The sequence below is a fragment of the Phyllostomus hastatus genome, unplaced genomic scaffold (genome assembly GCF_019186645.2).
Source record: "Phyllostomus hastatus isolate PE091 unplaced genomic scaffold, TTU_PhHast_1.1 phas_contig_137, whole genome shotgun sequence".
Lineage (NCBI taxonomy): Eukaryota > Metazoa > Chordata > Mammalia > Chiroptera > Phyllostomidae > Phyllostomus > Phyllostomus hastatus.
The window spans coordinates 2,188,727-2,215,046 of NW_025333583.1; the positions used below are offsets into that span (position 1 = coordinate 2,188,727).

The 26,320-nt window shown below is 40.4% G+C and overlaps 1 protein-coding gene across 9 annotated transcripts; it reads right to left on the reverse strand.

The window, feature by feature from the left end:
* MFF (mitochondrial fission factor) lies at positions 1–26,062 on the reverse strand. Of its 9 annotated transcripts, none has more exons than XM_045853763.1 (12): positions 25,877–26,062; positions 22,733–22,844; positions 21,799–21,976; positions 20,678–20,898; positions 19,369–19,538; positions 16,342–16,430; positions 14,636–14,710; positions 10,315–10,473; positions 6,991–7,023; positions 5,380–5,439; positions 2,453–2,537; positions 1–847 (listed from the first exon to the last, which is right to left on the reverse strand). In XM_045853763.1, the coding sequence occupies exons 3-12, from the start codon at positions 21,834–21,836 to the stop codon at positions 716–718; spliced, it is 1,062 nt and encodes a 353-aa protein (XP_045709719.1). In that variant the 5' UTR covers positions 21,837–21,976; positions 22,733–22,844; positions 25,877–26,062; the 3' UTR covers positions 1–715. The 9 variants fall into 9 exon arrangements, with proteins under 9 accessions (XP_045709719.1, XP_045709727.1, XP_045709754.1 ...); XM_045853771.1 differs by lacking the exon at positions 25,877–26,062 and adding an exon at positions 25,019–25,159; XM_045853798.1 differs by lacking the exon at positions 21,799–21,976.
* Positions 26,063–26,320: the final 258 nt, after the last annotated feature.

Genomic DNA, 26,320 nt, shown 5'->3' on the forward strand with positions numbered 1-26,320 from the left:
TGCTTTGGTTGAATGTTTATTAAATACACTACAATTGTACTTTATTCTGTGGTTTTTTAAATCATTCACACATAAACTTAGTAAAAATGTACTTTATAGAAAACCACCTGAAAAACTAAAATAAAAACAAGAATGCGCATTTTACACACATATTAGATAAACTGCTGAAAATGTCAGGAATTATTTTAATAAAGGTGATCATGAAACATGAGGCGGCTTGATTTTATTAATTCTGATTCCAGACCATGACTTTATAAGTATTAACGCTGAAATGTGGATGCAAGCATGTCTGTTAACATAACTGTTTAATAGTGATTGAGAAACAGGACAGAACATTCTTCTTTTTACACATACTTTTCTAAATCCATTCTCTACCCCTCTTCCACTAAGAGAATTACCTGTGCAGACTGATGAGGCAAAAAAATTAATTCCTTAAAAAAAAAAAAACCCAAATCAGAGCCTATTCACAACACATGCAGAGGGAGAATTCTGAGCAGGCGCCACTGCGGGACCGGTTAAAAGGGGATGCGGTTAAGTGACAGAGCAGCCTCCTCCACTTCTGCCGGCACGAGTCTTCCCCTCCTTTCCGGAGGAGCACCATTTCAGGACACGGACTGTAAAATGGCATACAACGCAAACACAGAAACAAAGAAGCTTGCAAATTCTTTATATTTCCAGCTGTCGAGACAATATTTTTTGAGAGCTGAGGTTACCCCTAGCGGCGAAACCAGAGCCAGCTGTTAAGCAGCCAGAACGCTACAGTGATCGAATACATGACCATTTCTCTTTTAGCACGTTCTTTGTTTTCCTCTTCCAGAAGTTGCAGGCGGCGGTTTAGTTTGATTATCTAAGTGAAAAACAACAAAACAACAAAACAGAAGCTTTACTAGAGTAATCAGATTCTTATAAAGTAGTACAGTTTGTCAAAATAATTATTACAAACATGGAAAACTTCATTTGGAGCAAAATAAACAAAACTATATATAGCAAAGTTACCTATGACAGCTTAAATTCGCTTGCGTGCTCTCCTCCCTGCCCCTCCTCCACATTTCCGAGTTAGAAAGGGTACACTTCCCCGCCTCCCCCGACCAGCGAGGTGGGTCAGCCAGCGGCATGCTGCTGGTCTGGCAGAAAAGCCCAAGCGCACACTCAGGCGGGCTCACTGCGGTGGAAAGCGTGAGGGGCCCCCGCCCTTCTGTGAGTTTCTGTCACTCAGCCTCAGTTGTTCACCTTTACCCTGCTTTAACACCCTTCTCTGTCCACCTCTCTGATTTACTGAGAGGACCCCCCCAAGTGAACCCCTTTCAGTGGTCCCTGTGACCCCCACCCGCCAGGGGATGAATTCTGCATCCTGAAGCCGGTGGCCCGGGAGCGGCTCATCACTAAGTGGACTCCAGAGTGCTGGGCTCCAACCGAGCAGAGAGACCTGCAGAAGTAGCAGCTTCCCTTGCTGCTAAGTCCCAGATATAAATTCTGCAGAATCTTCTTAAGATGCCATTTTTGTTACTTATCTTAGAAACTCAGTTTCCCAACTAGCTTTCTACTCCTTTCAAAGTTTCACAGCACGTGTGTGACTTATTTATTTCTAATGACTGTGTCTCTGTCTCTCCTCTACTAGTTCACCCTCTAAGGTAAGGGTTAAATGAATGCTGTGACAACACAAACTCAAATTACACTTTCAGAAAGCAAGGCTGTTGGTGTAATTGTGACTTCAATGATAAAGGTCAAAGGAAGCACTTCCTTCAATAGGCAGAGTACAAGTAAATACAGGAAAATATGTAAGAATTTAGGACATAGCTTCCATTTGTTTCAATAAATGAGACTCAAATTGAAAAACACTATTTGCTTCTTACTACCTTTGTATTGTATTAAATCTTTAAAATGATACTCTGATTTATTCTTCTGCTAGAATGTTCAGTTTCTTAATTTTAGAACTACTTTATTTTCATTCACTTCCCCTCCACACCTTCCTGGCACAAACACAACTGGAACACGGAATATGCCTTCCCCACACGTGTACGTCTCGTGTGGTCCCAAGGCTGGGAGTATATGTAAACATACATACGCACTGCAGTTTTAAGAGGGACTTAACACAGAAAATGAGAAGTTGCTACATAAAGACCCTCTTGCAAACTGAGAAGTTTCCAAAATGGAGTTCTCAATTTTATGGCTTTGCTGGTTTGCTAAAATGTCAAGATTCTTTGTTATCTGCCAGAACTACATCAGTCCATTCTGGTAATATTGTTTTATGCTGATCAAAACATGTAAATGGTGGTTTAACACATCTTTAATCAAAATGGGAAAATCAATTGTGGTTTAATAAATAGTCTTACAGATAAAATATTTTAATTCATGACTTCCACAGGCGAGAAATGATGAAACGTCAGAACTGTCCCTTTAAAAGTGAGGTGACTATCCCTCAGCATTACATCTTATTCGGTGCATCAAATACCTGTCGTCTTAACGAAACTGCATCCACAACGGTCATGTCGTCTGCAGTCCCCTCAACTGCTGCATCCAGGTTTGAAATGCCATACCTAGCAGACAGAAGTAAAAATAAAATTCAGTATTGGAACAGAACTCAGAATACCTGGCGAGTGCTCAAACAATTGTTCAAAGACTGGATGGAATTCACTAGCATGAATTCCTAAAATATTTTACCATCTGAGTGGTTACTGAGAAAGGAAAGGAAACAACCTAAAATAACTATCTTCAATGTTGTCAGTACCCTGAAACTTCGACAAGAAGGAGAAACCCTGACTAAACATACACGCGAGGAGACACTTTTCAACTCAGAGGGGCTGGCATCGTTACAACGGGTCCCTGGCTGAAAAGGTCTGGGGCTGCCGCTCTGGGGTGTGGCGATGCACAGCTCTCACACACTTATGTCCACCTGTGGACGCACAGGAGTCCCTGCTGAGACTCGCGGGCAGGGGACACTAACTCCAGCTAAAGAACATCAGACGGATCATTTTCTAATTTCTCCTCTTCTTCTCATTGCCTCTTTTCTTGCCATTTCTACTCTTTACTTCTTACTTCCAATTACTCTCTACTGTAAAATCACCTGAATACACTTTGCCACTATATCCGGATCCCAAATTGGCTCAATAATCAACCCTTAAGCAGCTATGTGTAAGACAGTAATACTGGAAAGCCACTATGACAAATTCCAGAGAAAGCAAATTAAAAAGTACTTCTTGCCCTGACGGGTGGACTTGCCCTCAGTGGACTCGATGTGGCCTCGATTCCCAGTCAGGGCACATGTCTGGGTTGCAGGCCAGGTCCCCAGTAGGGGGTGCACAAGAGGCAACCACACAGTGATGTCTCTCTCCCTCGCTTTCTCCCTTCCTTCCCCTCCCTCTAAAAATAAATACAATCTTTAAAAAAAGTACTTCTTGTTCAAAAGCAGTTACTTCTAAAAGGACACTGACTTTTAAATGAATGACAATAAACTTCTGAGAAACAAATATACATAAATATTACTCTTCTTCTTTGCCTGGATTTCCACTTTTAAATACATTTTTAATTAACAGCTTTAATGAGACATAATTAACATACCATACAATTCACCTCATGTTTATATCCTATTTTAATCCTGTACAGTTATTTCAGTAAAATGTTCTGAATGAGCAGAATATAAATAAACTGAATTTAAAAGTTACTCCTATGCAACATACAAAGTTGGCACATAGATCATGTATTGTAGTATTTCAAGCAAGTCCCCATTATGAAAAGCACATTACCACACAAAGGGGTACAAAGAGAATTGTTTTTCATCTAGGCATGTTAAAGACAAGTCTGTTCAGAAAATCCTTTGTTTCAAATGCAATTGCAAATAATCCAAAAACACTTCAATCAGGCGGCGTCATCATCACTCTGAACACTGGTTATAACGAGGCAGGTCGCAGCTTCCATAACGTGGTTTGTGCCAACACTAGATGATCTGGGATAATCTCTGGATGTGCCTTTGACAACTACATCGACTTGCCTTCTCATCAGCTCCCCTTTCTTCACGGGAGCAGAATAAACACCCTGCTATGCTGAGAGTAACTGCATCAACCTGGGAAATAAACTACTAAGTTAGCAGATGCTAGAGCTATGGGCTTACAAACATTTGAATTAATTATCCCTTTGAACCTCATGATACAATTAAACTGGTGGATTAAATAAAAGATGCCTCTTCTCTACATCTTATCCTTAAAACAAAACTTATCTATTTCTGTGAAGTCACACATGAGATGAATAACTGGAAAAAAATCAAGCAATAGAAGCAATTGCTTCAAAGGTCAAAGGGCCTGGACTGAACACAGAGAATGAAGTACAACTGAAAGAGATTACTCACAATTTAAATCCTGAATTACCTAAGGTTTTCAATATCTGTAAAGGAAACCTTCCTTTGCAAACAAATCTAAGGATATGGCAAAAACACTACATAATTCAACTTCAGACAGAAGCAAAACATTACCATGTGTTTTAAACTAAAATCTGTGTTTACCAGAACTAAAACTCTGTAAGAAATCCTAAACGAGATCACTGGTTGAAAACAGATAAAATGACCCCAACCTAAGAGTAAATACACCCGGGAAACTGGACAGTAGGCGGAGCTAACGCTGGAACAGACAAGTCAGCGCAGCAGCAGGGGACTCCCAGGCACCGAGGGCCGCTTGGGCTCCTCCCAGCTGCCCCGGCTGCAGTGAGAAACTGAGGTTTCCCTCTCCCACCGCCTCACAGTGGACGTGAGCTTCCTCTCATCATAGAAATGGTGCTGCCAGTTTTAAGCCTGCTGCCACAGACGATGTATTTGTGCTTAAGCAAAATTAGCTCTGAAAAAATATAGTAATGGTATGTGTGTATACTAAACAGGTTCTTTCCCCTAGAGGACGGGAAATGAAGGTTTTGGCACGTGAGAATCTCAAGTATTTGTATGTGTCCTTCCATCTGTCCTCGTGCTCACAGAGGAAACGACCCTTCAGATCCAGCACGCGTGAAAGTGAGAAAGGGGCAAAGGTAAAAGTTGACATCAAGGATGACAAAAATTCTTAAAACTGAACTCCCTTTATGCATGTTCAATTTCCCCAAATGGTCAATGCTCATTCCCCCCAAATGAAGAAGATGCCTTGCTACTGAAACTGTATGTAAGTAAAACATCTAGGATACACGATCCTATGTCATCACTGTTAAGCGTTTTCCTTGTACGCTGGGGGCCAAATGTCATGAATGACTACTCACTGTCCTCAGAGAAAAGCAGGATGCACTCAGAGAAAAGCTGTAGAAGTTCAAGCTGTAATACAAAGGCGTGGCTACTACATGCACTATCGCCTGCAAAACACAAGTTCAGTCAACTGTTCCCCCTGGGACTTACAAAGGCTCAAAAGTTACCTGACGTTGTCATGATGCGGATTAGCAGTGGCGGCGGCAGACCCACCACGCAACACAGGTCTAGGGCAGGTTTTGCAGAAGGCACAAGACAGAATCAGGAAACAGAGAAGGGATGAAATAAAAGCAAAAACAAGACAAGTGAGTGTCAAATATAGTTATATTGTATGTCTCAATACAATATGTTTCAAATAACTTTGAACATCTTTGTCTCACGTGTCCTCCATTTTAAGGTTTTCATAAATTTAATATTTTCGATGGGTTAAAAAGTAAATCTCTAGCTACTGTAACAAAATAGCACCAACATAAAATACTATTTTCTGTGCTTACATTTTAATTTATGAAATTCAAGATAGAGGACAACTCTACATAAAAAGTGTCATCTCCCTCTTCTAGTTAGAAAAAACATCCCATCGACTTTAGAAGCGTGTCAGGAACCGGTTAGTAGCGCCTGCATGATCGTGGTTGCTCATGTGATATCGACATCCCATCTCGAAAATGAAAATTTCACCTAACTCCTCTTTCCCACAATTGCTTCCTTCCCCCTTCATTAATTTTGATCAGTGCCTCCTAGCTTGATGTGGCCGTGTCTCATTCCAACTCCGAGCTCCCCAGAGCAGAACCGCAAGCCTCGGTTCTGGAGCGGAGGAGACCGGGGGCATGTTTGCGCGGACACACCGCGGCACATCACAGAGGCACCGATGCTGAGTCTGCGCTAGAGAGACAACCAGGAGCGGCATACAGGGCTGATGGGCATGGAGGCTAGGGCGCACTGGAAAACTTTGTGGGGATTTTCATTTAGTTTCGGTACAGACTATTGTCTTTAGAAAACAATTAGCTCCTTACCTAGGTAAGCAGTGACCATTCCAATACATCTTATTTTTTAAAATCAGAAAACAAAAGCTCCACAAGGTCACTGGTCAATTCCCCAAAAAGTAATCAGCAATATTTACTAAATAGAGAAAGAAGGGTGGAGTACAGAATGAATATAAGGATTTTAGGAACCATTACACTGTATTTTGAATATCTCATTCTCTAAGTACTGATCAGGTTTAGCATGAATTTAAATATAAAGGCAATTCTAAATTATAGTAATCATTTAATATCAAATGCACTAGTTTTTACTTTATTTTTTGGTAAAGTTGACACAGCTGTAGAATTTTGGCTATAACACAAATCACCCTTTTCTCAATTCAATTTATTAAAGAAAATTTTAGCTTTCAGCTTGAATGTGTCCTAAAGGCACTACTGGTGCTTAAATAAATTTTTGGAGCCTAGAGGATAAGAGATTCAAAGGCTTTTGTGAGGAGGGGATCTGTTAGAATTGTACTCTGTTCGCTACAGAACAGTGAGAAATCACATGTGCTTGAGACAGTTTTTAAACGTGTCCCGTCCTACTGATATGTTTACTCTGCGGCATTAGGAACACCGTTCCTTTAACTACCCCCTTACATTACAGGAACATGAGAATGTTTAGTAAAGCCAACGCGGCGTGCTACCTAAAGCTTTTTAAAGAAAGTCACACTAACATGCTCGCATGGATCTGCTCTATGTAGCACGTTCCACCACAGAGATCCCCCTTCATAGTGCAGAGCCAGGAGATAATACAGTTACCTTTCACAACGCATTTCGTTTTGTCTTCTTGCACTGGCAGTTGACACACATAATATAAAAGCAAATTAGACAGGCAGTTGGCATTGTACCGCTTTCCACCCTAAGTGTAATTTAGTACATTCAAAAGTCTTTTTTTTTTTTTTTAAGTTTGATGACTACGTTGAACAACATGTTTTGTAATTAGTGGCAAAAAGGAATGAGATCCAAGGCTCTGTAAATTCCAGGATTAACTTGTATATGGGCATTCTTCAGTAAATAATTTGACTTAATAAAATGTTTCTTTGTTTAAAAAAATGGAAATTGCTACAGTAAATAAGCAATTTAATTGGGGAACCAGGAATTACACACATTTTGAAAAAAGACAAATTATAAATAACAAACACTGTTTCAACTACAACTCCACATTCTAGGCTTTCCAAGTAATGTATTTATGCAGACAGTTGCAAAAAAATAAAATTATTTACATATTATTTTATTCTATATACACTTAAAGCTTGCAGAATTTGCTTAAGGAAAACTACAGAAGTAATCAAGCCCCTTCAAAATTAAGTCTTAAGCATGACTAATATGGCGATGTTTAAATAGTGTCCTTACACAGTAAGTCCCTTTTAAAAAACGTGAGCGCTGTGCGTTGGCCAATGAGACACAGAGCTCTCACCGATGTCAGAAGACCTGGGCGTTTCCTGCCCAGCCAGGGACTAAAACATACTGGCATTTAAAATCCAAAGAACACACCCAGTGCTTGTTCCAGTTGTTTTGATAAATAAACTTTTCTAATGCGTTAGATTTAACTCTCTCTTCATGTTGAGCTTAGTTTTAGATCATGAGTTCTCACAAGAAAATGAAAATGTAAACCTTATTTTTTAAACCTTTCAAGATAGATAAACCTTTCAACAATGTCCCTTAAAGTATAAACTACAAATAGTTCTTCTGCCAAGCAACTGGGAATCTGCATTATTTTATAATAAAGTCTTCTTTTTTCCTTCCTACCCTCCCTCCTTCCCTCCCTGTCAAATAGTGCTAGCTTAATTTACCTATACCTAATGAGATGGCATAAGACCAAAGATAATACATGGTTGTAACAGCCAAGAGTAATCAAGCAGAAAAGAAAAAGATATACAAAACAAGAAACATAAAAGCACTTAAAGTTTTATAAGCAGTATTATTTTATAATCATGCAAGTAGACCATTATCCAAATTTCACATTCCTAGTTCTTATAGCTGAAAAATTATGCTAGACAGTTCTTACAGTAAATATAAACCCCGATTTAGCACTTATGATTCTGATTAATTCTTGTTCAGCATTCAGTTTGTAAGAGATTGAAATACTATGATAAAAAACTAAAACGCTTTCAATAATGAAAGCACTCAGTAAGACAAATAGGAATCTAACCTTCCAGGCTCCAAGTAACAACAATGGTGTGTAACCGGGAACAAAGAATTACTAATACGACTACTTCATGAATTTTAAAACTCTCATTTAAGAAAATATCATTCCTTCCCAGAAAAGGGATTTTAAAGTTATCAATTCATTACAATTAAAACATAAAATACAAGTTCATTTTGGGCTCAAAATAGTTTTTCATAATTTTAACATACTGGGGCTTTGTCATCTAATTATTATTTAATTGATATAAGATTTATAAATATCTTTCTCATTCAGATATTTTCACTGTAATAGCATTTGATATGCTATAATCTGGCCTAATAATCTGGTCTCTTCTAAGGACCTATTGTAATTAAAAGGTTAAAGAGGATACCTGGTGAAGAATGAATTTATTTTAAGGACAAAGGAGAAAACAGGCTTTTGGAAATATTAGTTCCTAAGTGCCAGGTACTTTATATTCAGCATCTTTGAAGGATCTCCCACCACACAATAAAGAACTGGAGGCCATTACCCCTATATTGTAAGTAAAAGTGATGATGGTGGTGGTTGAGGGAAGGTTCCTCACAAGAATCCAGAAAACGAGGTGATATTTTACCCTTCTTCTTCTTTCAATGGGTGAGAAAAACGAGGCCAGAGAAGCCAAGCACTTTGTCCAAGGTCATCTCACACAGCTAGATACTCAGTGGGGGGCGGGGGCAGGGCGCACGTCAAGACTGAATCTGGTCGACCCCCTGTATCCATGGCTTTTTCTTCTGAAGCATGCTGCTTCTTACAGGCTCCAGACACTCTAAGGTGGTCCCCGAAGCTTCGAAGAGCATAAAAAGAAGCTGAAACCCTTGGGGAAGAGGATTGCTGTGTGTGTGTCTCCCCTGCCACGAGCTTTCTCTCTGCAGGTCTTTCTGGTACAGCTTCGGTCCCTGGGCCCCAATGCGTACGTACCACTAGAGGAACCCTGGGAGGCTCCGAAACGCCCGCTGAGCAGGACGGACAAGTTCCTTATGCAACGGGGGCACACCTGGGCTCCAGGGAGGCTCAGAGCACTGCACCGGAAGTCTGTCCAGAGCAAGCTGCACACACGTCGGTTCCCGAGGGAAGAGGTAAGGTGGACCGGAAGGGCCAGCTGAATTTATCGGCTGTGCTTCAAAATTCGACAACCAGCAGTCTAATAAAATGATCCCGAAAAGTCGAACACTGACTCCCAGAATTACTAGATAAAACGTGAAGAGTTGAAATGAAACTGAATGTACCTTTCGCATACTATGCCAAAAAGCTTCCCAAATTTCATCTTTTAAAAAATGTTATGTAGGAATGAAGCAAGGACAAAAATAACCGCAAAAATTTTATTTGTATGAACAAGTCTAAGTACACTACTAATGGTTTTACCTGATGTTCAAAAGTAGATGTTATCGATTCCAAAAAAACATGATTTTCAAAAAGTCAATAGCACCCAGCATTTTCGATCCAGGCTTAGATATCTAGCTAGAGAATTTCAAAAAAATGTCCTGGCAGCTACACTGACATCAGAGTCTCGACTCGGCTTCACGAATCCAACCACGTTAATTCCGACAGACTCACTGAAGAAGATGAGTGTGCTATGGCTCAGCACCCTGCGCTCGACCCCACGGTGTCCCCAGCGTATGCCGAAATGGAATCGTGTTCTTCCATCAGGCCAACAAAGCCTCCGGGAAAATCGTTACACTTCCTGTGCGTAGTTATTAACTAACTATCCTCCCTGACTGAAGAAAAGCTAATAGAATCTGGTGAAATGTGAATTTTGGACAACAATTTCAAATCAAAAGAAAGCAAAGCAAGCTGTTTTAAACCACTGCGTTTTAGAAAGGGACGAAGCAGCACACACAAAAGGAAGACACCACAGTCCACCAACAAAGCCAGAAAATACTCAGCGAAGCTGGCAAGAGCCTCTGCCGACCAATCACCTGCGGTTTTCCTCCAGCACATCCAAGATCTGCTGGTAAGCCCTACGGGTAGAAGACTGGATAAGCGACAAAATGCCACGCGCAGAGGAAAGATTAGCTCCGTCTTCAGGGAACACACGGGGAGGACAGACCCGAACCTGTTGTGGCGACGGTGTCACACTGTTTACGTGAGCACAGCAAATGAAGAAAAAAAAAAAACACAAAACACTCAAGTCAGATTTTTATAAAACTTTAGCTGAGCAGTTCTCCCAGTTATATTTTTAAAAGTTTCTAAATTTTCTTGCCCCTTCTCCCACCCTTCGCTTTCCCCTAAGAAAACAGTCAAATCGAGTTAAGTTAATATATCAAATTGTTTTAAAAGACCAACCACAATGCAGCACCTGTAACTGTGTAGCCTTAAACATCAAAGTAAAAACACGGATTGTGAGAGAACAACGTTGGAGAGTAAGGCAACTGCGGCTGAGAGCGTGTTTGTCCGCTAGCTCTGGGGAAGGAGCGCTCCTCACTCGGTGGGTGCGTGCATTTCAGTTCAGCAGCCACACTGCTCACAAACAACTCTGCCCTGCGGCTTACTAGGACGGGAAATTCTGGTGTGCAGGTGTCGGACGGACTCGAAACACGTGGATTGAAAGTGATCCTGCGAAAATGCCATTTCAAAGATTTCGCAAAGACCATGAAGCAAGCTGCGTTTACAAGTAAATTTAAAGATGAATTCAAGTTTCAGAAAGCTGTAACAAAAGTACTTTAGTTTTTCAATTATATTCAAGCATGTGACCTCTGGCTAAATGACTAACACATAAAACTCCTCCCAATCCTGTGAATACAGTGAAAGACAAGGATTCTCCTGAAATTATCCAGACGGACATTAAACAGCCATTTCCGGGCTTCTCAGTGACAGCAATTTTACGTTCTTTCCTGCACGAGCTAAGTCACAATTTCTTGGGCTCCACTGCCAGCGCTTCCTAAAAACGGAACACACGTGAATGGAGCAGTTTTATAGTTCTAACCTGAACTCACGAGGCTGGCGTCAGTATTTTCAGAGACTTGTTTAATGTCAGAGCACGGTTAGCCACGTGAGGTCTTTAAGTACATAGATTTGGCATCTGGGTTTTTACAGTAAGAGGTTTTGTTATAAAAGGACCAGGACCCTGAGATATGGGCTCAACATTTTTTCAAAGTCAGGGCTAAACTGCAGACTAAACCTCATCCTTGTGTATTACATCAAAAAAAAAAAAAAGAAAGAAAAGAAAAAAATAAAGTAAAAAAAGAAAATGGAGAAGACAGTGAAAAACTGAAAAGAGAAAATCTTTTATTTTGACTTGTATAATTTTTTTTTCTAACTTAATGTGTACTTGTTTGGAAACCACAAAATAAGTGGGATAAGTTTTGAAAGGATAGCTGTCATCTGGTATTATTCCCCGAGTCCCAGAAAATTAAAAACAAAATCTTTTCATAATTTTGTGCAGAACTTTGAATGCCTTAATGATCCCAAGTGCAAAGTAGAATAAACGTGAAAACCATGTTTTCCAAAGACTACTTAGAAGAGAAAGACCTAAGCCAAGTCTTAGCATATTGAGAAATTAATGTCAGGGCTCATTTCCCCATGGGAAGAAGGCCTAATGGTGCCGAAAGAAATGCAAGTTTTCGGATGCAGGCTCACGGTTATTTAGTTCCCCTAAGCATCTGCCCAGAGACAGAGAAGGTCCTGGGATGCACACGAGCCAAGTTACCAACCGACCCACTGCACTTGGCAGAACCCATATTCGGCATCCAAGGAGAGTAAAAAATCAGTCTACCTAGACACAAGTCTAGGTACTCGTCTTCCACTCAGGATTCTCTTTAGGCAGCACAGGGAAACCTGAAGCTCTCGCTCTGTGTTAGAAACCAGACTGAATTCATGCTAGAAAAGTGCCACAGAGGCTGGAATAAAAATGGCCAGTTCCGTGCCACATGCACAAGAAACCCTACACACTTCTGGACAGAGCTCCCAACACACCTGGCTGCATACGCCTGAGCAACTTGTAAAAGACTGAGCAGTACAATGTGTATTGATATAATTAAAGATGTTGTCTTTGTACTTTGGCCCTTAAATTGAACACTTATGCATGTTATTCTATATTAGTGAAAAAAGTAGCTACGTACTACTATATGAAAGTCTGTAACAATCAGTATTTAGAAAAATCTTATAGCAATAATGTAGATAACTTAATCCAAATCCATGAAAAAGGTTTGACAGATTTTTGTCCACTAAAAATTAAGAGAAAAGAAGGGTTATTTGAGAGAAATCGTTTTGTGAAAAAAATCAAGGGGAATTGTTTAAGTTCTAAAAAGTAGAAGTATTTCCTGCCCATACACAGAACATCAGGTGTATTTATACAGTAGTCAAGCACAAACTATTTTAAGATTAACTGCAAAGAATTCTCAAGATAGAATGCACAGAAGGTGTAGAGGTGTAGTTCTAAAACAGTCTATAAGATCTCTTCCAATTCTAAGATTCAATGATCATATGAAATTGAAAATGGTAATAATGGAAATTAAAAAGCTTACATGATCCTCAACTGTACTTTAAAAATTATGTAGAAAAATATAAAATTAAGTCTATCAATACTAGTGAAGATATTTCATCAAAGACTAACATAAAAAACATATTTGGCTTTCTGATGGTTTATTTAAAAAATTAAATTTTCAAAGATTAGTAAGAAATACACATTTTTATTAATTTATGAGGTAATCCCTCATAAACAGCAAAAACATAATAGGATTTTTTTAAATGCTGACCACTTTGGACAGTATATGAATAGATTAAATGCCCTTCATTATTAGCATATATTTTCATCTCTAGATGAATTAAATGATTAACTCTTAAGATGGCTAAAGTCACCCTCATTAGAAGCAATAAATACTTTAGCAATATTTAAAAGACTTGAAGCAGCCTTGCAAGCCTCTTTTACGAATAAACAAATTTCAGAAGGAAAGTAACAGGCTCCATTTCAGCATCCGGTCTGACGCTACCGGAACGCCCGCCACCGCGCCTGCTGCGAAGGGGACTGCTGGGGTTTTATTTTTACCTTGTTTTGACAAGTGAGCTACCGCGACAAATAAAAAAGTAAACATATCGCAAAGGCAGTGAGATTATTTACCAAATGTTATATTAGTGGTTTAATAAAAATGCACTTTGATGATAAATTGATCCTAGTCATGTTATAAAACATCAACAATTTCAAAGCTTTTTCTTTTATGAAAGGTTAGAAAAGCTGGAAGAAAGCACCAGTGCCTGCCATGTTATTTCATTAGCAGCAGCTCTGTCTCAGGCTTCCATAAAATTTTATGACATGAGAGTTAAGTACATCGACACTAGCCAGCGTCAAAACTCAAATCTACCTGGCATCGCTGTGTCATTATCAAAAGGAAAGTCCAAACACAAGTACCTCCTTCCCCAGGTTTTCAGAGGAATGATGTTTCTCAAACCGGGAGGATACCTCCCTGAGGTTCCCGCCTCTTCCAAAAGAAGAGTAAAGGTACCATAGTGAAGAAGGAGAGAAAGCACTTTCACTGAGACACGTTTCTCTTGAAATTTTGAAATATAAAGAAAGCTTTAATTTGTTGCCACTACCTAAGGCAATTTACAGTTCCTAGAAGCACAATGAGAGAAGGAAAACAAGAGAAAAATCACTGGTTGTCAGAGTGGCTTTTGTGGCTTCAGAACTACATTAGCTTTTGAATTCTCATACTGAACACCGATGTTCCCCTTCTCTATGGGTTTCACAGTCTCAAAACATTCTCCGAAATATAATTTTAATCTATGATATTAAAAAAAAACACTTCAATGACAAACCACACATACTCTCCATTCTTCTTCTGAGTCACAACAAAGCAAGATAGTGCACTAAAACTTTAAAAAAGATTGGGATCACTACACTTGATTAAAGTTGAATCTCTAGAGAATATTTCAACCAAAACAAAATAAAGAAAATGAAAACGGGTATTGGTCTTTATGTGTGAATTAAAACAAATTTATTGGGGTGACACTGATTACTAAAGTCACATAGATTTCAGGTGCTTGTATGTAAATGATTCCATTTTACTTTCACCATCATACCCAAAGTCATACATAACTTTCTTAATTGGTCCCATTTTCTCCCCCTCTAAATAAAGTATATGATGACAGTTTGAGAAATCCTGAACCAGAGGTACTAAAAAGCCAAACAGTAAGAGAATTAGGGTATTGCATGCCAATTACTTGGTGAAATGTTAGTATAACATAAGCCTGCAAAATGAAAAGAACTCCTACTCGTGAAAAGCAGAGCGGATAAAATCTTACGTGTACTCCGGTGCAGAAATCGGTGACTGGAACCTTGACATTTTATTTCTTGGGGCAGAATCTGATCTGAGCCACCTTAAATAATAATTATGCTTCTTTTACATATTCAGCTTTTATAACACAAAAGAAAAGCTAGATACAATTCTACTGGTCAGAATTCATTTTTGCAGCTACAGCTGACCACAATCAATTCTGCTGCCTCTTGAAAGTAACACAGAGAAGAAAACAGAGGCCAGTGCTCTTGTCTTACACGGTAAGTACTTCTATTCAAGCCAAGTACTTCTATTCAAGCCAAAGGTCCACTCACAATGACACATAATTACCTCACATTACAAAGAAAAGACTGAAAAGCAGGAAAGACAGCAAAAGTTTGATAATTACTTTATTAATGATAAAATGTAGCTATATTAACAGTTTCTCCCTGGCCGTGTTACCAACACTGACTGCACAATATGCTCATTGTATAAAATACCTAAGGTTAACTAAAGGTACATTCATAAAGATGAATTCAATTTTAAATTGTAAAATCAATAATGGTAGGAGACAAAAAGGCAAGGTTATACTACTAACAGGAAGACAGTTAAATAACTTACCTGCCATGACACGGTAACACACATATAGCCACCATAATAAAAAGTATGGTTAAGTAATATAAGCATTTCAATGTGAAATATATAGTTAAATATTCATGTTCCTTTTAGTACCAAAAATTAAAATACGAACTTTTTAGTGTTGTTCAACATCTAGAATGCCATTAAGGCAATTTAAAGACAAAAAGAAATATTAGTTAACTCTGTTAATCCTTTCTGTTATGAGGAACTCATGTTACTGGTAACCGCAAAAGTATCCATGAACTAATCATTTACTCTAATACAGTGGGCTGGTTTTTATACATAACAGAGCTGTTTCTTCTGACTGAACTCAGCTACTAATAAAATATACGTTGTAAGGAGACAACAACAACAACAAAAGAGATGCTATATTCATGCTTTTATTTCACTAGTATGAAATTTCAAAATAACTAAAGATCTACATGAGGCCTATGTTTATATAACAGAAAAGCTCATTAAAATCTTTGCTGCCTTAAAAAATGTTGCAAATGGAAAATAAGAGAAGCTCTTAGGTTATGTTCAGTCATTCTGAGGGGCGCTAAATATCAAGAAGCTACACTAGCCATCAACTATGCAGCTTTTTCACCGTATGTATAATCCACTTACATATTCCAGAAAAACGATTTCGTGGGCTGGCTAACTTGAAAATAAAGACGTTTTCTTCAAGTGTTTACCTTTTAGTTGCTTTTTTAACCCACACGCTAGATAAACAGTTTTGAAGGATGCACAGAACTAAGCACTTACGTTTATCAATTTTCCTTAAGTCTACTTTATGGAGGATCCGCAAAATACACAAATCATACTTTGAGAAGACCATCATACACATTAAAGATAACGCCACTGAAGAATTTTCACAACTGGTCAGACTTTAAGGCCGTAAAACGTACTGCGATTATGTAAAATTGATGTAAATGGAAAACGATTTCAAACGCTATTAGAAGTAAATTACTTCCTCAGTTTCTCAGGCATAAGGCACACACACACTTTCCCCTCCTTTTCCCTTTTCCCGAAGTGCCTGAGGGTCGACAGGCAGGGCAGACAACACGCGGAGCGACTCAGGAGGGAGGCGCAATGCTCGCGGGTGGCTGTACTCACATGGAGTCCGTCCTGACCAGCTGTCCGTTCTGGCGCACAGCGTTTTCACTCATAGAGCGCTCTCTCTTTAGCCTGCCAACCGCACGGACCTGCAGGCACAAAGAACAAGAAGGGAGTGCAAAATATTCTTAGTAGCCTAGGAGCGGCTTAGTATCAAAAGTACCTTAACCCAAGGCTACGCACAAGAATTGCTGTTAGGCTTATGTACTGTAGATAAGAGTTATGTTATTTAGGAACAATTCCCAACAGTTTTTAAAGGCACATATACTGTAGGAAGCAGGACGCTTCTGCCTTTTTTCCTCTGAACTGTTCATGTTTGGCACGATGGCACCACGGTGCGCGAAGCCCAAGCAGCCACGTGAGAAGACCACGTGGAGGTGTGCTAGCCAACAACCCTAGCTGAGGTCCCAGATGGTGAGTAAACCTTCAGATTATTGCAGCCTCAGGCTACCTTAGGCTCATATATTGCAGAACAGAAACAAGTTTTCCCTGCTGTGCACGATGCAAATTCCTTACCCACAGCAAAATAAACAGTGCAGCCGCCACGGTTTCAGGGCCCTGGTGATTGCTAAGATTGAGCAGTCATTCCAACTTCCCTCTCCACCAGCCCTCTGACAACCGCTGACCTGCGTTCTGCCTGTTCTGGATGTTTCACGTAAGTGGGGCCATACAATACATGGCCTTTTCTGTTCGGCTTCCTGGACTCAGCATAACATTTCAAGGTTCACCCATGTTGTAGCAGGTGTGAATACTTCATTCTTTATTATGGCTGGATAATACTCCACTACAGGGATACACTACATTTTGCTTATTTATTTGCCAGCTGGTGAACACCTGAGTGTTTCCACCTTTTGGCTACTAGAGACCTTTTGGATTTTCATGACTTGGAGGACACTAGTGGCATCTAGTAAATACAGATTAAGGATGCTGACGAACATTCCAAACATTCTACAGTACGAAAGGACAGCCCTCACCACAACAAAGAATTATCCAGACCAAAGCGTCAATGGTGCTGCATGCAGATGAGACACCTCGGCCTAGGCTGCAACCCACAGAGTCAGTGACTCGGGGATCTCACGTGATAGATACTGAATAGCATCTGGACGAACCATCAGTGTCATCAGCTCACAGGGCCTTACTTGCCCTTCCACGTCAACCCATTCCCTAAAACCCACTGGAACTCTGGTTCCTTCCTCTTTCTCCTTCGCTCCTCGGCTAACTGCCTCTCGAGGGCTGCCTGACCCTTCTTTACAATGGAGGCGCAGACCACCACCACTGTTTCCCTTTCAGTAGGCAGCTGGGGCTAAAATCAGAAACTCCTCTCCTGCTTCTCAGGATCTGGCTCCTGCTACAGGTTTTCACTTCCATAACAACATATGTACACACACTGTGCTTTTAACATAAATTAGAACACACCCTAAACACATGACATGCATTATAATATTTAATTCTCACAATAATCTCATACACTCGGCATTATTTTTTATCTTTATTTTAGAGCTGAGTCTTGTACTTATCAAATAACTTGCCCAAGGTTATGCAGTTAATATGTAGTAAAGGAGGTCTCCAAAATTAGATCTAATTCTCAACCTAAGTTTTCCACCCCAGTATTATATACCCTGGGTACTTATCACATTTGACTAAATACCAAAGTAACTTAGCAGGAGTAAATCCCACATAGACTTAAAACTCTAGGTCTGCGGAGGGTAATTCTGGTGGTATACTTTTTTCCCTCACTCAGGCTTAAAGCAATCACTCAGAAAAGAGTGTGGCTTGTTTCCGAGCAGTTCTTCATACCAAGTAGGCCTAAGTGTCTAAAATAGTGGGAGCAGAAAGATTAAAAGAAAAACAAAATGAGAAGGACATCAATGGGACGGTTTCCCTCCTGGCAGGACCCTTACTCCCAGGCAATACCAGTGACAGCTGTAGTTCCCGGCGGGAACTCTGGGGAGCTGGGGACGGGGCCTCTCACCGGGGCAAGCTGGGGCGCCTTCCTTCTGCTGCGTATGACGATCGCCATACCCTTCACTACCCCTCGCTATTACAGAACTCTGTATCTTCCGTGTGCGCTGGTGCCTTGCCCTCCCTCACAGCGCTATGCAGGAACTGTGTCTCCCAGGGTCGCGCCTTACAGTAACGTTAAAAAAAATGTTTCTTAAACAAATACAACTCTGAAAATATCTTAGTGCCTCTTCTACCACGTGAACTCTCACATTGAATGCTTTCCACCAAGCAGGTATCTAGAATGCCCAAATGAGCACCTAAGGATCTATTTTCTCTATTACCTTAGCGGAAAGTTCCAACTTAAAAGTCCATTTCTAGTACTAGGAAACTCCACTCCCTATGTTGTATGGGCCCTTTACCCTCCCTGGAGAACATTCTATCAGAAATGAGAGACAGGCGTCTCATTATCAAGAAAAACATGTGCTTCCCACCATCTCACACCAGCCTCTGACAGCACCGTCTTTCAGAGGGTGTAATGAAGAACCTGCAACTACAGAAATCGTCCCAGGAAAGGAGTTTTACAAAACTGGCCCTGGATCAATGGCAGAGGCAATATGTGAACCTCGTTACTAATACCTGATTAAGTCAACAGGGCTACCAATGTTACGTGACACAGTAATTAACTCAGCAGAAACTTTTCAGCAAGCAGGGAGAAGAGCTGGTGTCAAGGGAAAAGAGAGCTTTCTTTGCCCTGTCGGCCAGCCTGATTGTGACAAATCGATGCATTAACCTTCTCCTATGCTAAACGTTCCAACTTCTTCTGCAATGCTGGTGTAGTGCCCAGTTCATGACTTCCACAAAGTCTGCTTTTCCCTGAAATGTAATATTTAAATTAAAAAAGTAATAGCAGAATACCTTTTTCGAGGTGTCTACAAACCAGAGTTTAAAGCAATCATCGGTCCGTGCAGAAGGCTCCCATCACAATTACTAATGATATGGTTTATAGCCTCTTCACTCCTCTTTAACTTTTGCTTTTTAAAAAATATTATTTCAAATTTAGTTGATGTTAAAAACTCTACTTACTTCATCATTTTGAGGGGTTGGAGAACGTCTTTCTAAATCCAGAAAATCTAGCGGTCTTTCACTTAATGTAAGTACACGAGGTGGTGTTTTTAGTGCCAGAGGTTTTAAAGAAGTCGACTGAATGAGGTCAAGATCCCCTGGTCTTGAAAATGGAATGTCTTCATTATTACCTTGGAGTAAAAATATAAAAAGGAAAGAAGGGAGATTTTGAAAAGCTAGTACTATTTGCCACTACATACCCACTAGGATGGCTAAAATTGAAAACTGACAATACAATGTGCTGACAGGGATGTGGAACAACTGAAATGCTCACACATCACCAATGGGAATATAATAGAGTAGAACCAATTACCAAACTAGCGACAGTTTTTTACAAAAGTGAAACATAACTTACAATATGATCTAGCAATTTCATTCCTAGAGATATAAAAACACATGTCTTCACAAAGCTCTGTGTATGGAATAGCCATGGGGATGTAAAGTACAGTGTAGGAAATGGAGTAGCCAAAGAACTTACATACATGACCCACGGACATGAACAATGGTGTGGGGACTGCCTACTGGAGTGGGGGTTGCCGGGTGGAGGGGGGCAAATGGTAAAAATTGGGACAACTATAATAGCATAATTAAAAATGACAAACCCACCCTCAAAGTTCTGCACATGAATATTCAAAACAGCTTTATTCCTTAAAACCCCCAAAAGGAAAAAACCCAATGTCCACCAAAGATGAATGGATAAACAAATTGTGGTGTGTCTACAGCGTGGAATTTTACTCAGTAATAAGTTGGACTGGACAAGATATAAGCAACAACGGGAAAGAATCTCAAAAACCTTACTCTAAGCAAAAAGCATATACTGTGTAACTCTGCTTATGCGAAACTCCAGGGAAGACCAACCCAGCCTCTGGCTGCAGAAAGGAGACCACGGCTGCCAGGAGCTGCTGGGTAAACATGGGGCGAGACGGGGCACACGGGGGCTTTCTGGGGGAGTGAAAATGTCCCATATCCAGAGAGTGCTCGAGGTTACAGGGGGCATACATTTGTCAGAACTCATTAAACTGTATACTTAAAAATTACACACATTTTATGTATATAAATTATGAAAATATTACTCTCAATTGTTAGTTGATTAAAAAAAATTGTTTGAAATTTCAGACTATTATAATGCATACAAATTTTGAAAAAAAAAAAAGTTAGTTGCATTTCCCAGCTCCTTTTCTAAATAATGTTTAAAAAACCCAAAAGTTTTCCTAAAATATAAATAAAACCAAAGACACGTCAGGCAGCGTAAGAAGCAGATGTAAAATACCTGCCACGACGATCCTCTCGGGAACCTGCATAATCACACTAGCATTTGGAACTCCTCCTTGAAACTCTTGCTCCAGGTCAGCATTCGGTGGTGCCACCTTTAACTTTTCCGGGACCCTCATTCTCTGACTGATACCTTCAGTGTATTCCATTTCGTACTGAATTCGACTAATTTCTGCCATCTCAGCAGCAGTGGGAGAAGGAAAGGCTGCCCCACTCACTCTGTGGGCAAAAGAGTTACAGACAGGTGGGTGAGTGTTACAATGGTAGTCTCCTCCGCGCCGTCAAGTTAGATGACAATACCTTGTCCAAAGAGCAACAAGGGACTTCCCAATTATGAGTACTTAATACATACAAAGTAAAAATAAAAGGTGAAGACAGTGTTTTCCTCAACAGAATGCCTTCTCACTTATCAGGTGAAACTGCACCTTGAGACTATTGCTTGGGATCAAATTTAAAAAATTACTTTATAACCACACCACAAACGTGCACGCACACATACACTCTCTCTGCATAGCTCTGCGTGCTGCTTGTAACTCAAAGCTGTCTGAAAGAAAACTTAATTAAAATTTCCTAATCAATTAGTTGAGGAAAATATTACAAAAGTAATATTTGAAATAGCTGTCATGCACAAAAAACTTTTATAATCAAAATCAGATTCATAAGGCAAATCAAGTTAATTCTAAATTTACTAAAAAAAAAGAAGATGCCAGACCTTGAAAGTCACAAAATACAAATTAAAACTTCTCTTGCTGAATGTATATCTGATGATGAGATGCAACGAACAGCAAATACAGCACATGTATTAATAGATCCTTATTGCATACATTCGTTTTGAGGGAAAGTTTCACATTCTTAATTTGTATTTAATGTCATATTATTATCATGTATATTTTCTAAAAGCATGACATGCCTTTAAGGAGTAGGATGGTATGGATGCAGTGGGCAACCTAAATTAAAGAAGGACCCATGCTCCAGCGAAATGCAGTAGAAAGTTGCCGAAAAAAAATAGAAAATGCTGATAAAAATGTGAAAGAGCACAGTTAGCCTAAGGCAACCAGCTGTAAGGCCGCTATCTCTCAAGCCTGCAACACCAGCTCAACTGAAAAAAATGTCACTGACCTTCCTATTGGTGGGTCACTGGTCTTTCTTTTACTCATGTTTAATACAGTAAATACACGCCTCTAACAGCTACTAAAATACTGCTACCCTGCAGTTCAGTTTACTTTACACAACAATTCCCCTACAGATCTGAATTTTTTTGGAGGTGTACATAACAACACGGACACTGCTTTTCCAGCTGTAAAAAAGAAAGAATAAAAATCAGTATTTCAACAATTCATTTCATAAGACACTATGACTAAAAGTAAATAGCTACTTAAAATTATCTCTGGATTTCAGCGGGCTTGGGACTTGGTCTGAGAAATCAATATTCAAATCCCTGCTAAACAGAATTATTCTACAGCTCAAAAATCATAAAGACGGTTTGCCAACAGGATAGAGAAAAAATAATCCAATGTATATAGAAAAGAGAAGTCAGATTAGAAAAAAAAAACACTGCATAAAACTGCTCATTATCTCCCCAAGGGGAAAAATCCTCTTCATTTTGTGACTAAGTACAAGTGAAGAAATCATGAAGAGAATGCAAGAAGCAGAAGTAAATGTATTTGAAGTAGCCTAAAAATTTGATGTACAAGTAGAGTTTTCTTTAAAAGGGAATCATTTTGACAACCAAATCATACTATATTTTCAGCAAAAGACCTTATATCTAAGTCAAGGGCAATAAAGAATTAAGGACAGTATAATTGTAAGTCATAGCCGGGATATTTCTGAAACTCCACGTCAGAGATGTATTACATGCCTTAACCCCCACCGCACTGAGATGCTTAGGACAGTTCTTACAGGTTGCTCAGGACGTTAAGTCCTGACAACTGGTTAATTATGACTGCTAATCTGCTTTTTTATTCTTTACCCAAATGTGTGAATTTTAAGGATTTGGCATGCAGATGATCCAAAGACTAAGAACACAGAGCTGAAACAGAAAATGTTTACTCACAAATGTGTACCAATTACTACTTGCTATTTGGCACTATCTGCTTCTGTGCTTCATAGTAAATACTTGAACTTGCTTCAATGTGTATGTCCTGGATTTAGAGTCACTCTTGTCCCTGGGGGAGAAAAACAAGAGCTAACTGAGAAGCTAGATGATACCGTATTAGTAATTCATTTCTGGAAGCCCTCCAAATGATCAAAGTTATCAAAGATGCACAACCTTACATTTTAAAAAAACACACACATGAAATAAAGAAGCAAATTAAAAAGCTTACCACCAATTTTAGTCTCCCAGATAGGGCTCTACAATCATTCATTAGTTAATGTGAGATTAAATAAAAGACTGTCATCATTTCTGATTTGAATTTAGCAAAATGTAGATGAAAATACATAAGTTTAAAAGAATCTTAATATAGATACATATAAGTGTACCTGTACATACATACATATATATTAAGAAGGAACACATGTATTGGCTAAATTTTTATTTAGTATTTAATTTCATATTTATTTACTTTTATTCCTAACTTTCATTCAGTATTCAATATAAAGCAGTACTAGGTACATATGGTACAAAGCACAAACACACTGAGAAAATAGAGCGTCCCATGACCTCCTATCCTATACCACAAAGGTCCCTATGGACAATCGCTACTATCAATTTTTGCTCATTATTCTAGATGAGATGCTCTTCCTACGCTTGTGTGGATCTGAAGCATCGTAAAAGCTTATATTGAGAAATAACACTGAAAAGATGTATCTCAAAAGGATTATAGTCTTGGGACATTACAAACTCAAGTTCTGTAATAATAAACAAGAGATGCAAATTGCTAGAGCATGATCTCCCTGAAGTACGCTATTCTCTGCACTCCATGTACTGCACTTCAGTCTCACTAATTTTGCAGGAGGACGTCCCGCCGGTCTCAGTGTTCTATTCTACAGCAATGCCGCACCCTCCGCACCCTCTGACAGTCCGAAGTTACCTTTAAAGCATTAGAGACTTAAGTCACAAAGGTGGGCCTGGAAAACGCAGCTTCTGGAAAAAGCCAAATTACTCCTCAAGCCAATCTTAGCTACTTAAATGTAACAAGTAAACGGACCTTTTCTACAAAGATTTAACACTGAACTGTCCAAGTTACAAGGTTTTTGCTTAAGTAAAATACATTGAAATCTAATTTTCCTCTCCTTCATTAGACTATGGCATTTTTGGTAATACCTTTTGGCAATAAATAACTTCTCATTTGGAGTTAAGACATTAATTCTATAAGTTTTGTCACTTAGAATCTACTAGGTGGCCAGACCAGATTTTATTACAAAAGAAGGGATGCAAAATTGCTCTCAGAATCACAGTGGCCCCCAATATCTGCAATTTACCAACTTCGTGGTTTTACCCATATTCACACAGTGCATTTACTCTCAATCACATTTAATCATTCATTTGACTTCTAAAAATCTTAAGTGTCCTTTAAAAGGAAATTTTACATCACTATTTTAAACCATGGTTTCAATACATGTAACAAAAACTATTTCAAAAACCCTCATCCATATACCACCTAGAGTCAAGCCAGTCACATCCCACTCATGGAAAGTGTCCCAATTTGGGGACACAAGGATTCAAGCTTGACTGGTTTTCTACATCAGAACACCTGGGAGTGACAGAAAAAAACTTGGGTCAAATTGATCGTGCTGCAAAAAGTTATATAATTCTCTAATTACAACAACAACAAAAAAGGTCTGTTTTTTTAAAATCACCTATTGTGTGAACCTAGTTCAAGGTTTTTATCTAGGTCACCCCGTTAAGAGTTCTCTTCAAGCAACTATGCTCAGAGAATGTACCTATTAGAAAGGTAGGGTGTAGCGGTGCAAAATTAATTTTAATTTAAGAAAAGTCACTGAAAACTTGGAAAATATAAACTATCGAACTTTGAATGAGGATTACGGATCCACAGAAAACAAGTGGGAACACCAGAAGGGAGGAGAGTAACAGTCCAACTTCATACTCCTAAAATGGGCCAGCCCTATCAGGCAGGAAGGGCTAGACACAACTTCCTTCTGGAAAAAACAGCAAACCCAGTTCACAAGCCTCTGAAACCGAAAAGATAGCAGGTCCGCGTACCCCTCCTCCCCCCAGTCAATTACATGGTTTGAAAAGACTACTAAGTACAACTAAATGGTTCTAATTCTCTCCAAATCCATTCTCCTAAGGGATTTTCCTTTGGGATCGTATTAGCTCACGAAATCGACACAGATGCAAGCGTTTTTTCATCTAGGGAGACAAAACATTTAAGACCTTGCAGCTCAAGTGTCTCCGCGGGTGAGAGGTCCGTGTCCAACAAATCCCATTCGGGGGAACAAAGAACAAGGACCCCAGGCTTTTCTTAGGTTCTGCAATTAAAAGACGCCTCCGCTTTTGGAAAGGTTCTCCTCCCGGAGAGGCGGCGCCCGGCTCTAACGCGGTGGTAGGACGCAGCCGGGGTTCCTTCCACCCCAGCAGGACTCCGGCAGACCAAGGTCAGAGGCTCGGTGGAACGGGAGCCCAGCCCTCCTCCCGCGTCCCGCCCCTGGGAGGAAAGCAATCCAGGCAGGATCTCGGGCATCTGCACCTGCGAGCAAGGATGCTCCCAGGCTAGGCCGCCCTGCGCCTCGCGCCAGCTTCCAACGAAGCCTTTCTTTTCCAACACGTACTCTTCACAAAGTAAAAAAATACAAATAAAAAACTACTTTTCAAGACGACAGGTACCTAGCTCAAGGTCATATACATGCCTGGGCCTTGTACCGGAGAGAGAGGGAAGACGACCGGCAAAGCGCCACGGCCAAGCTCAGCACACTCCTATTGTTTCGCAACCCCCAAACTAATTTTTCTAGGCGAAAAATTTGGTCCAAACTGATCGACCGTAAGAGACAGAGAACTACAAAGGGAGCAGAGGTTAGTCAGTCCCTAAACGTCTTCAGGACAGTTTTCCCCCGGGGCCTGGGGGTGGAAGGTGGGAGAGGCAAGGCCCCGAGAAGGCGGAAAGCCAGGGTTGAAGGAGAGAAGCCGGGGAGGGGACTCAGGCAAGGGTGACAGCAGGGACGCGCCGGGGCCGCCGCTGGTCACGGCCTCGGCTCCAGGCTGCGAGTCCCGGGTCGGAAAGACGTCAGTACTCACCCCTCGGCCCGCTGGAGGGACACCGGCTGGGGCCGCCGCCCGCCGGCGCCCGGGGCGCTCTGGTGAGCGCTGTCAGAGGCCGTTGGCCGAGCGCACGGAGGCGCCCGGGCAAAACACCGGCCGGAGCGGCCCGCAGAGGGCCGGCAGAGACGCGAGAACGGCCGGGGCTGGCCCCTTTCGGGACCCGTAGCGGAGGCTGGGTTGTGGTCACGTGACGCAGGGGCCGGCGGAGGCGCGTCCGTCGTACGCACGGGAGTGGGGGCTGTGACTCCGGCGGTCCGCTGCGGAGGCACGTTTTCTGCAAAGGGCAGTGCATCCAGCGGAGGGGACGGGTTTTCACGGTACGTGTTCGGTTCGCGCGTGTGCTGATTAGAGTCTGTCGTCGTCGTTAAGAACCTCCAGTTTTACAAGTAGACCCTCGGTAGCTTGTTAAAATGACTAATT

Bases quoted from the DNA above. Each gene is read 5' to 3' on its own strand.
- MFF (XM_045853763.1), bottom strand. From the start codon at position 21,836: ATGAGTAAAAGAAAGACCAGTGACCCACCAATAGGAAG. The intron at 7,024-10,314 runs GTGATTGGTCGG...GTCAACTGCCAG, and splicing joins GTGCTGGAGGAAAACCGCAG to TGCAAGAAGACAAAACGAAA. The intron at 5,440-6,990 runs GTAACTGTATTA...AACCTGCCCTAG, and splicing joins AACGAAATGCGTTGTGAAAG to ACCTGTGTTGCGTGGTGGGT.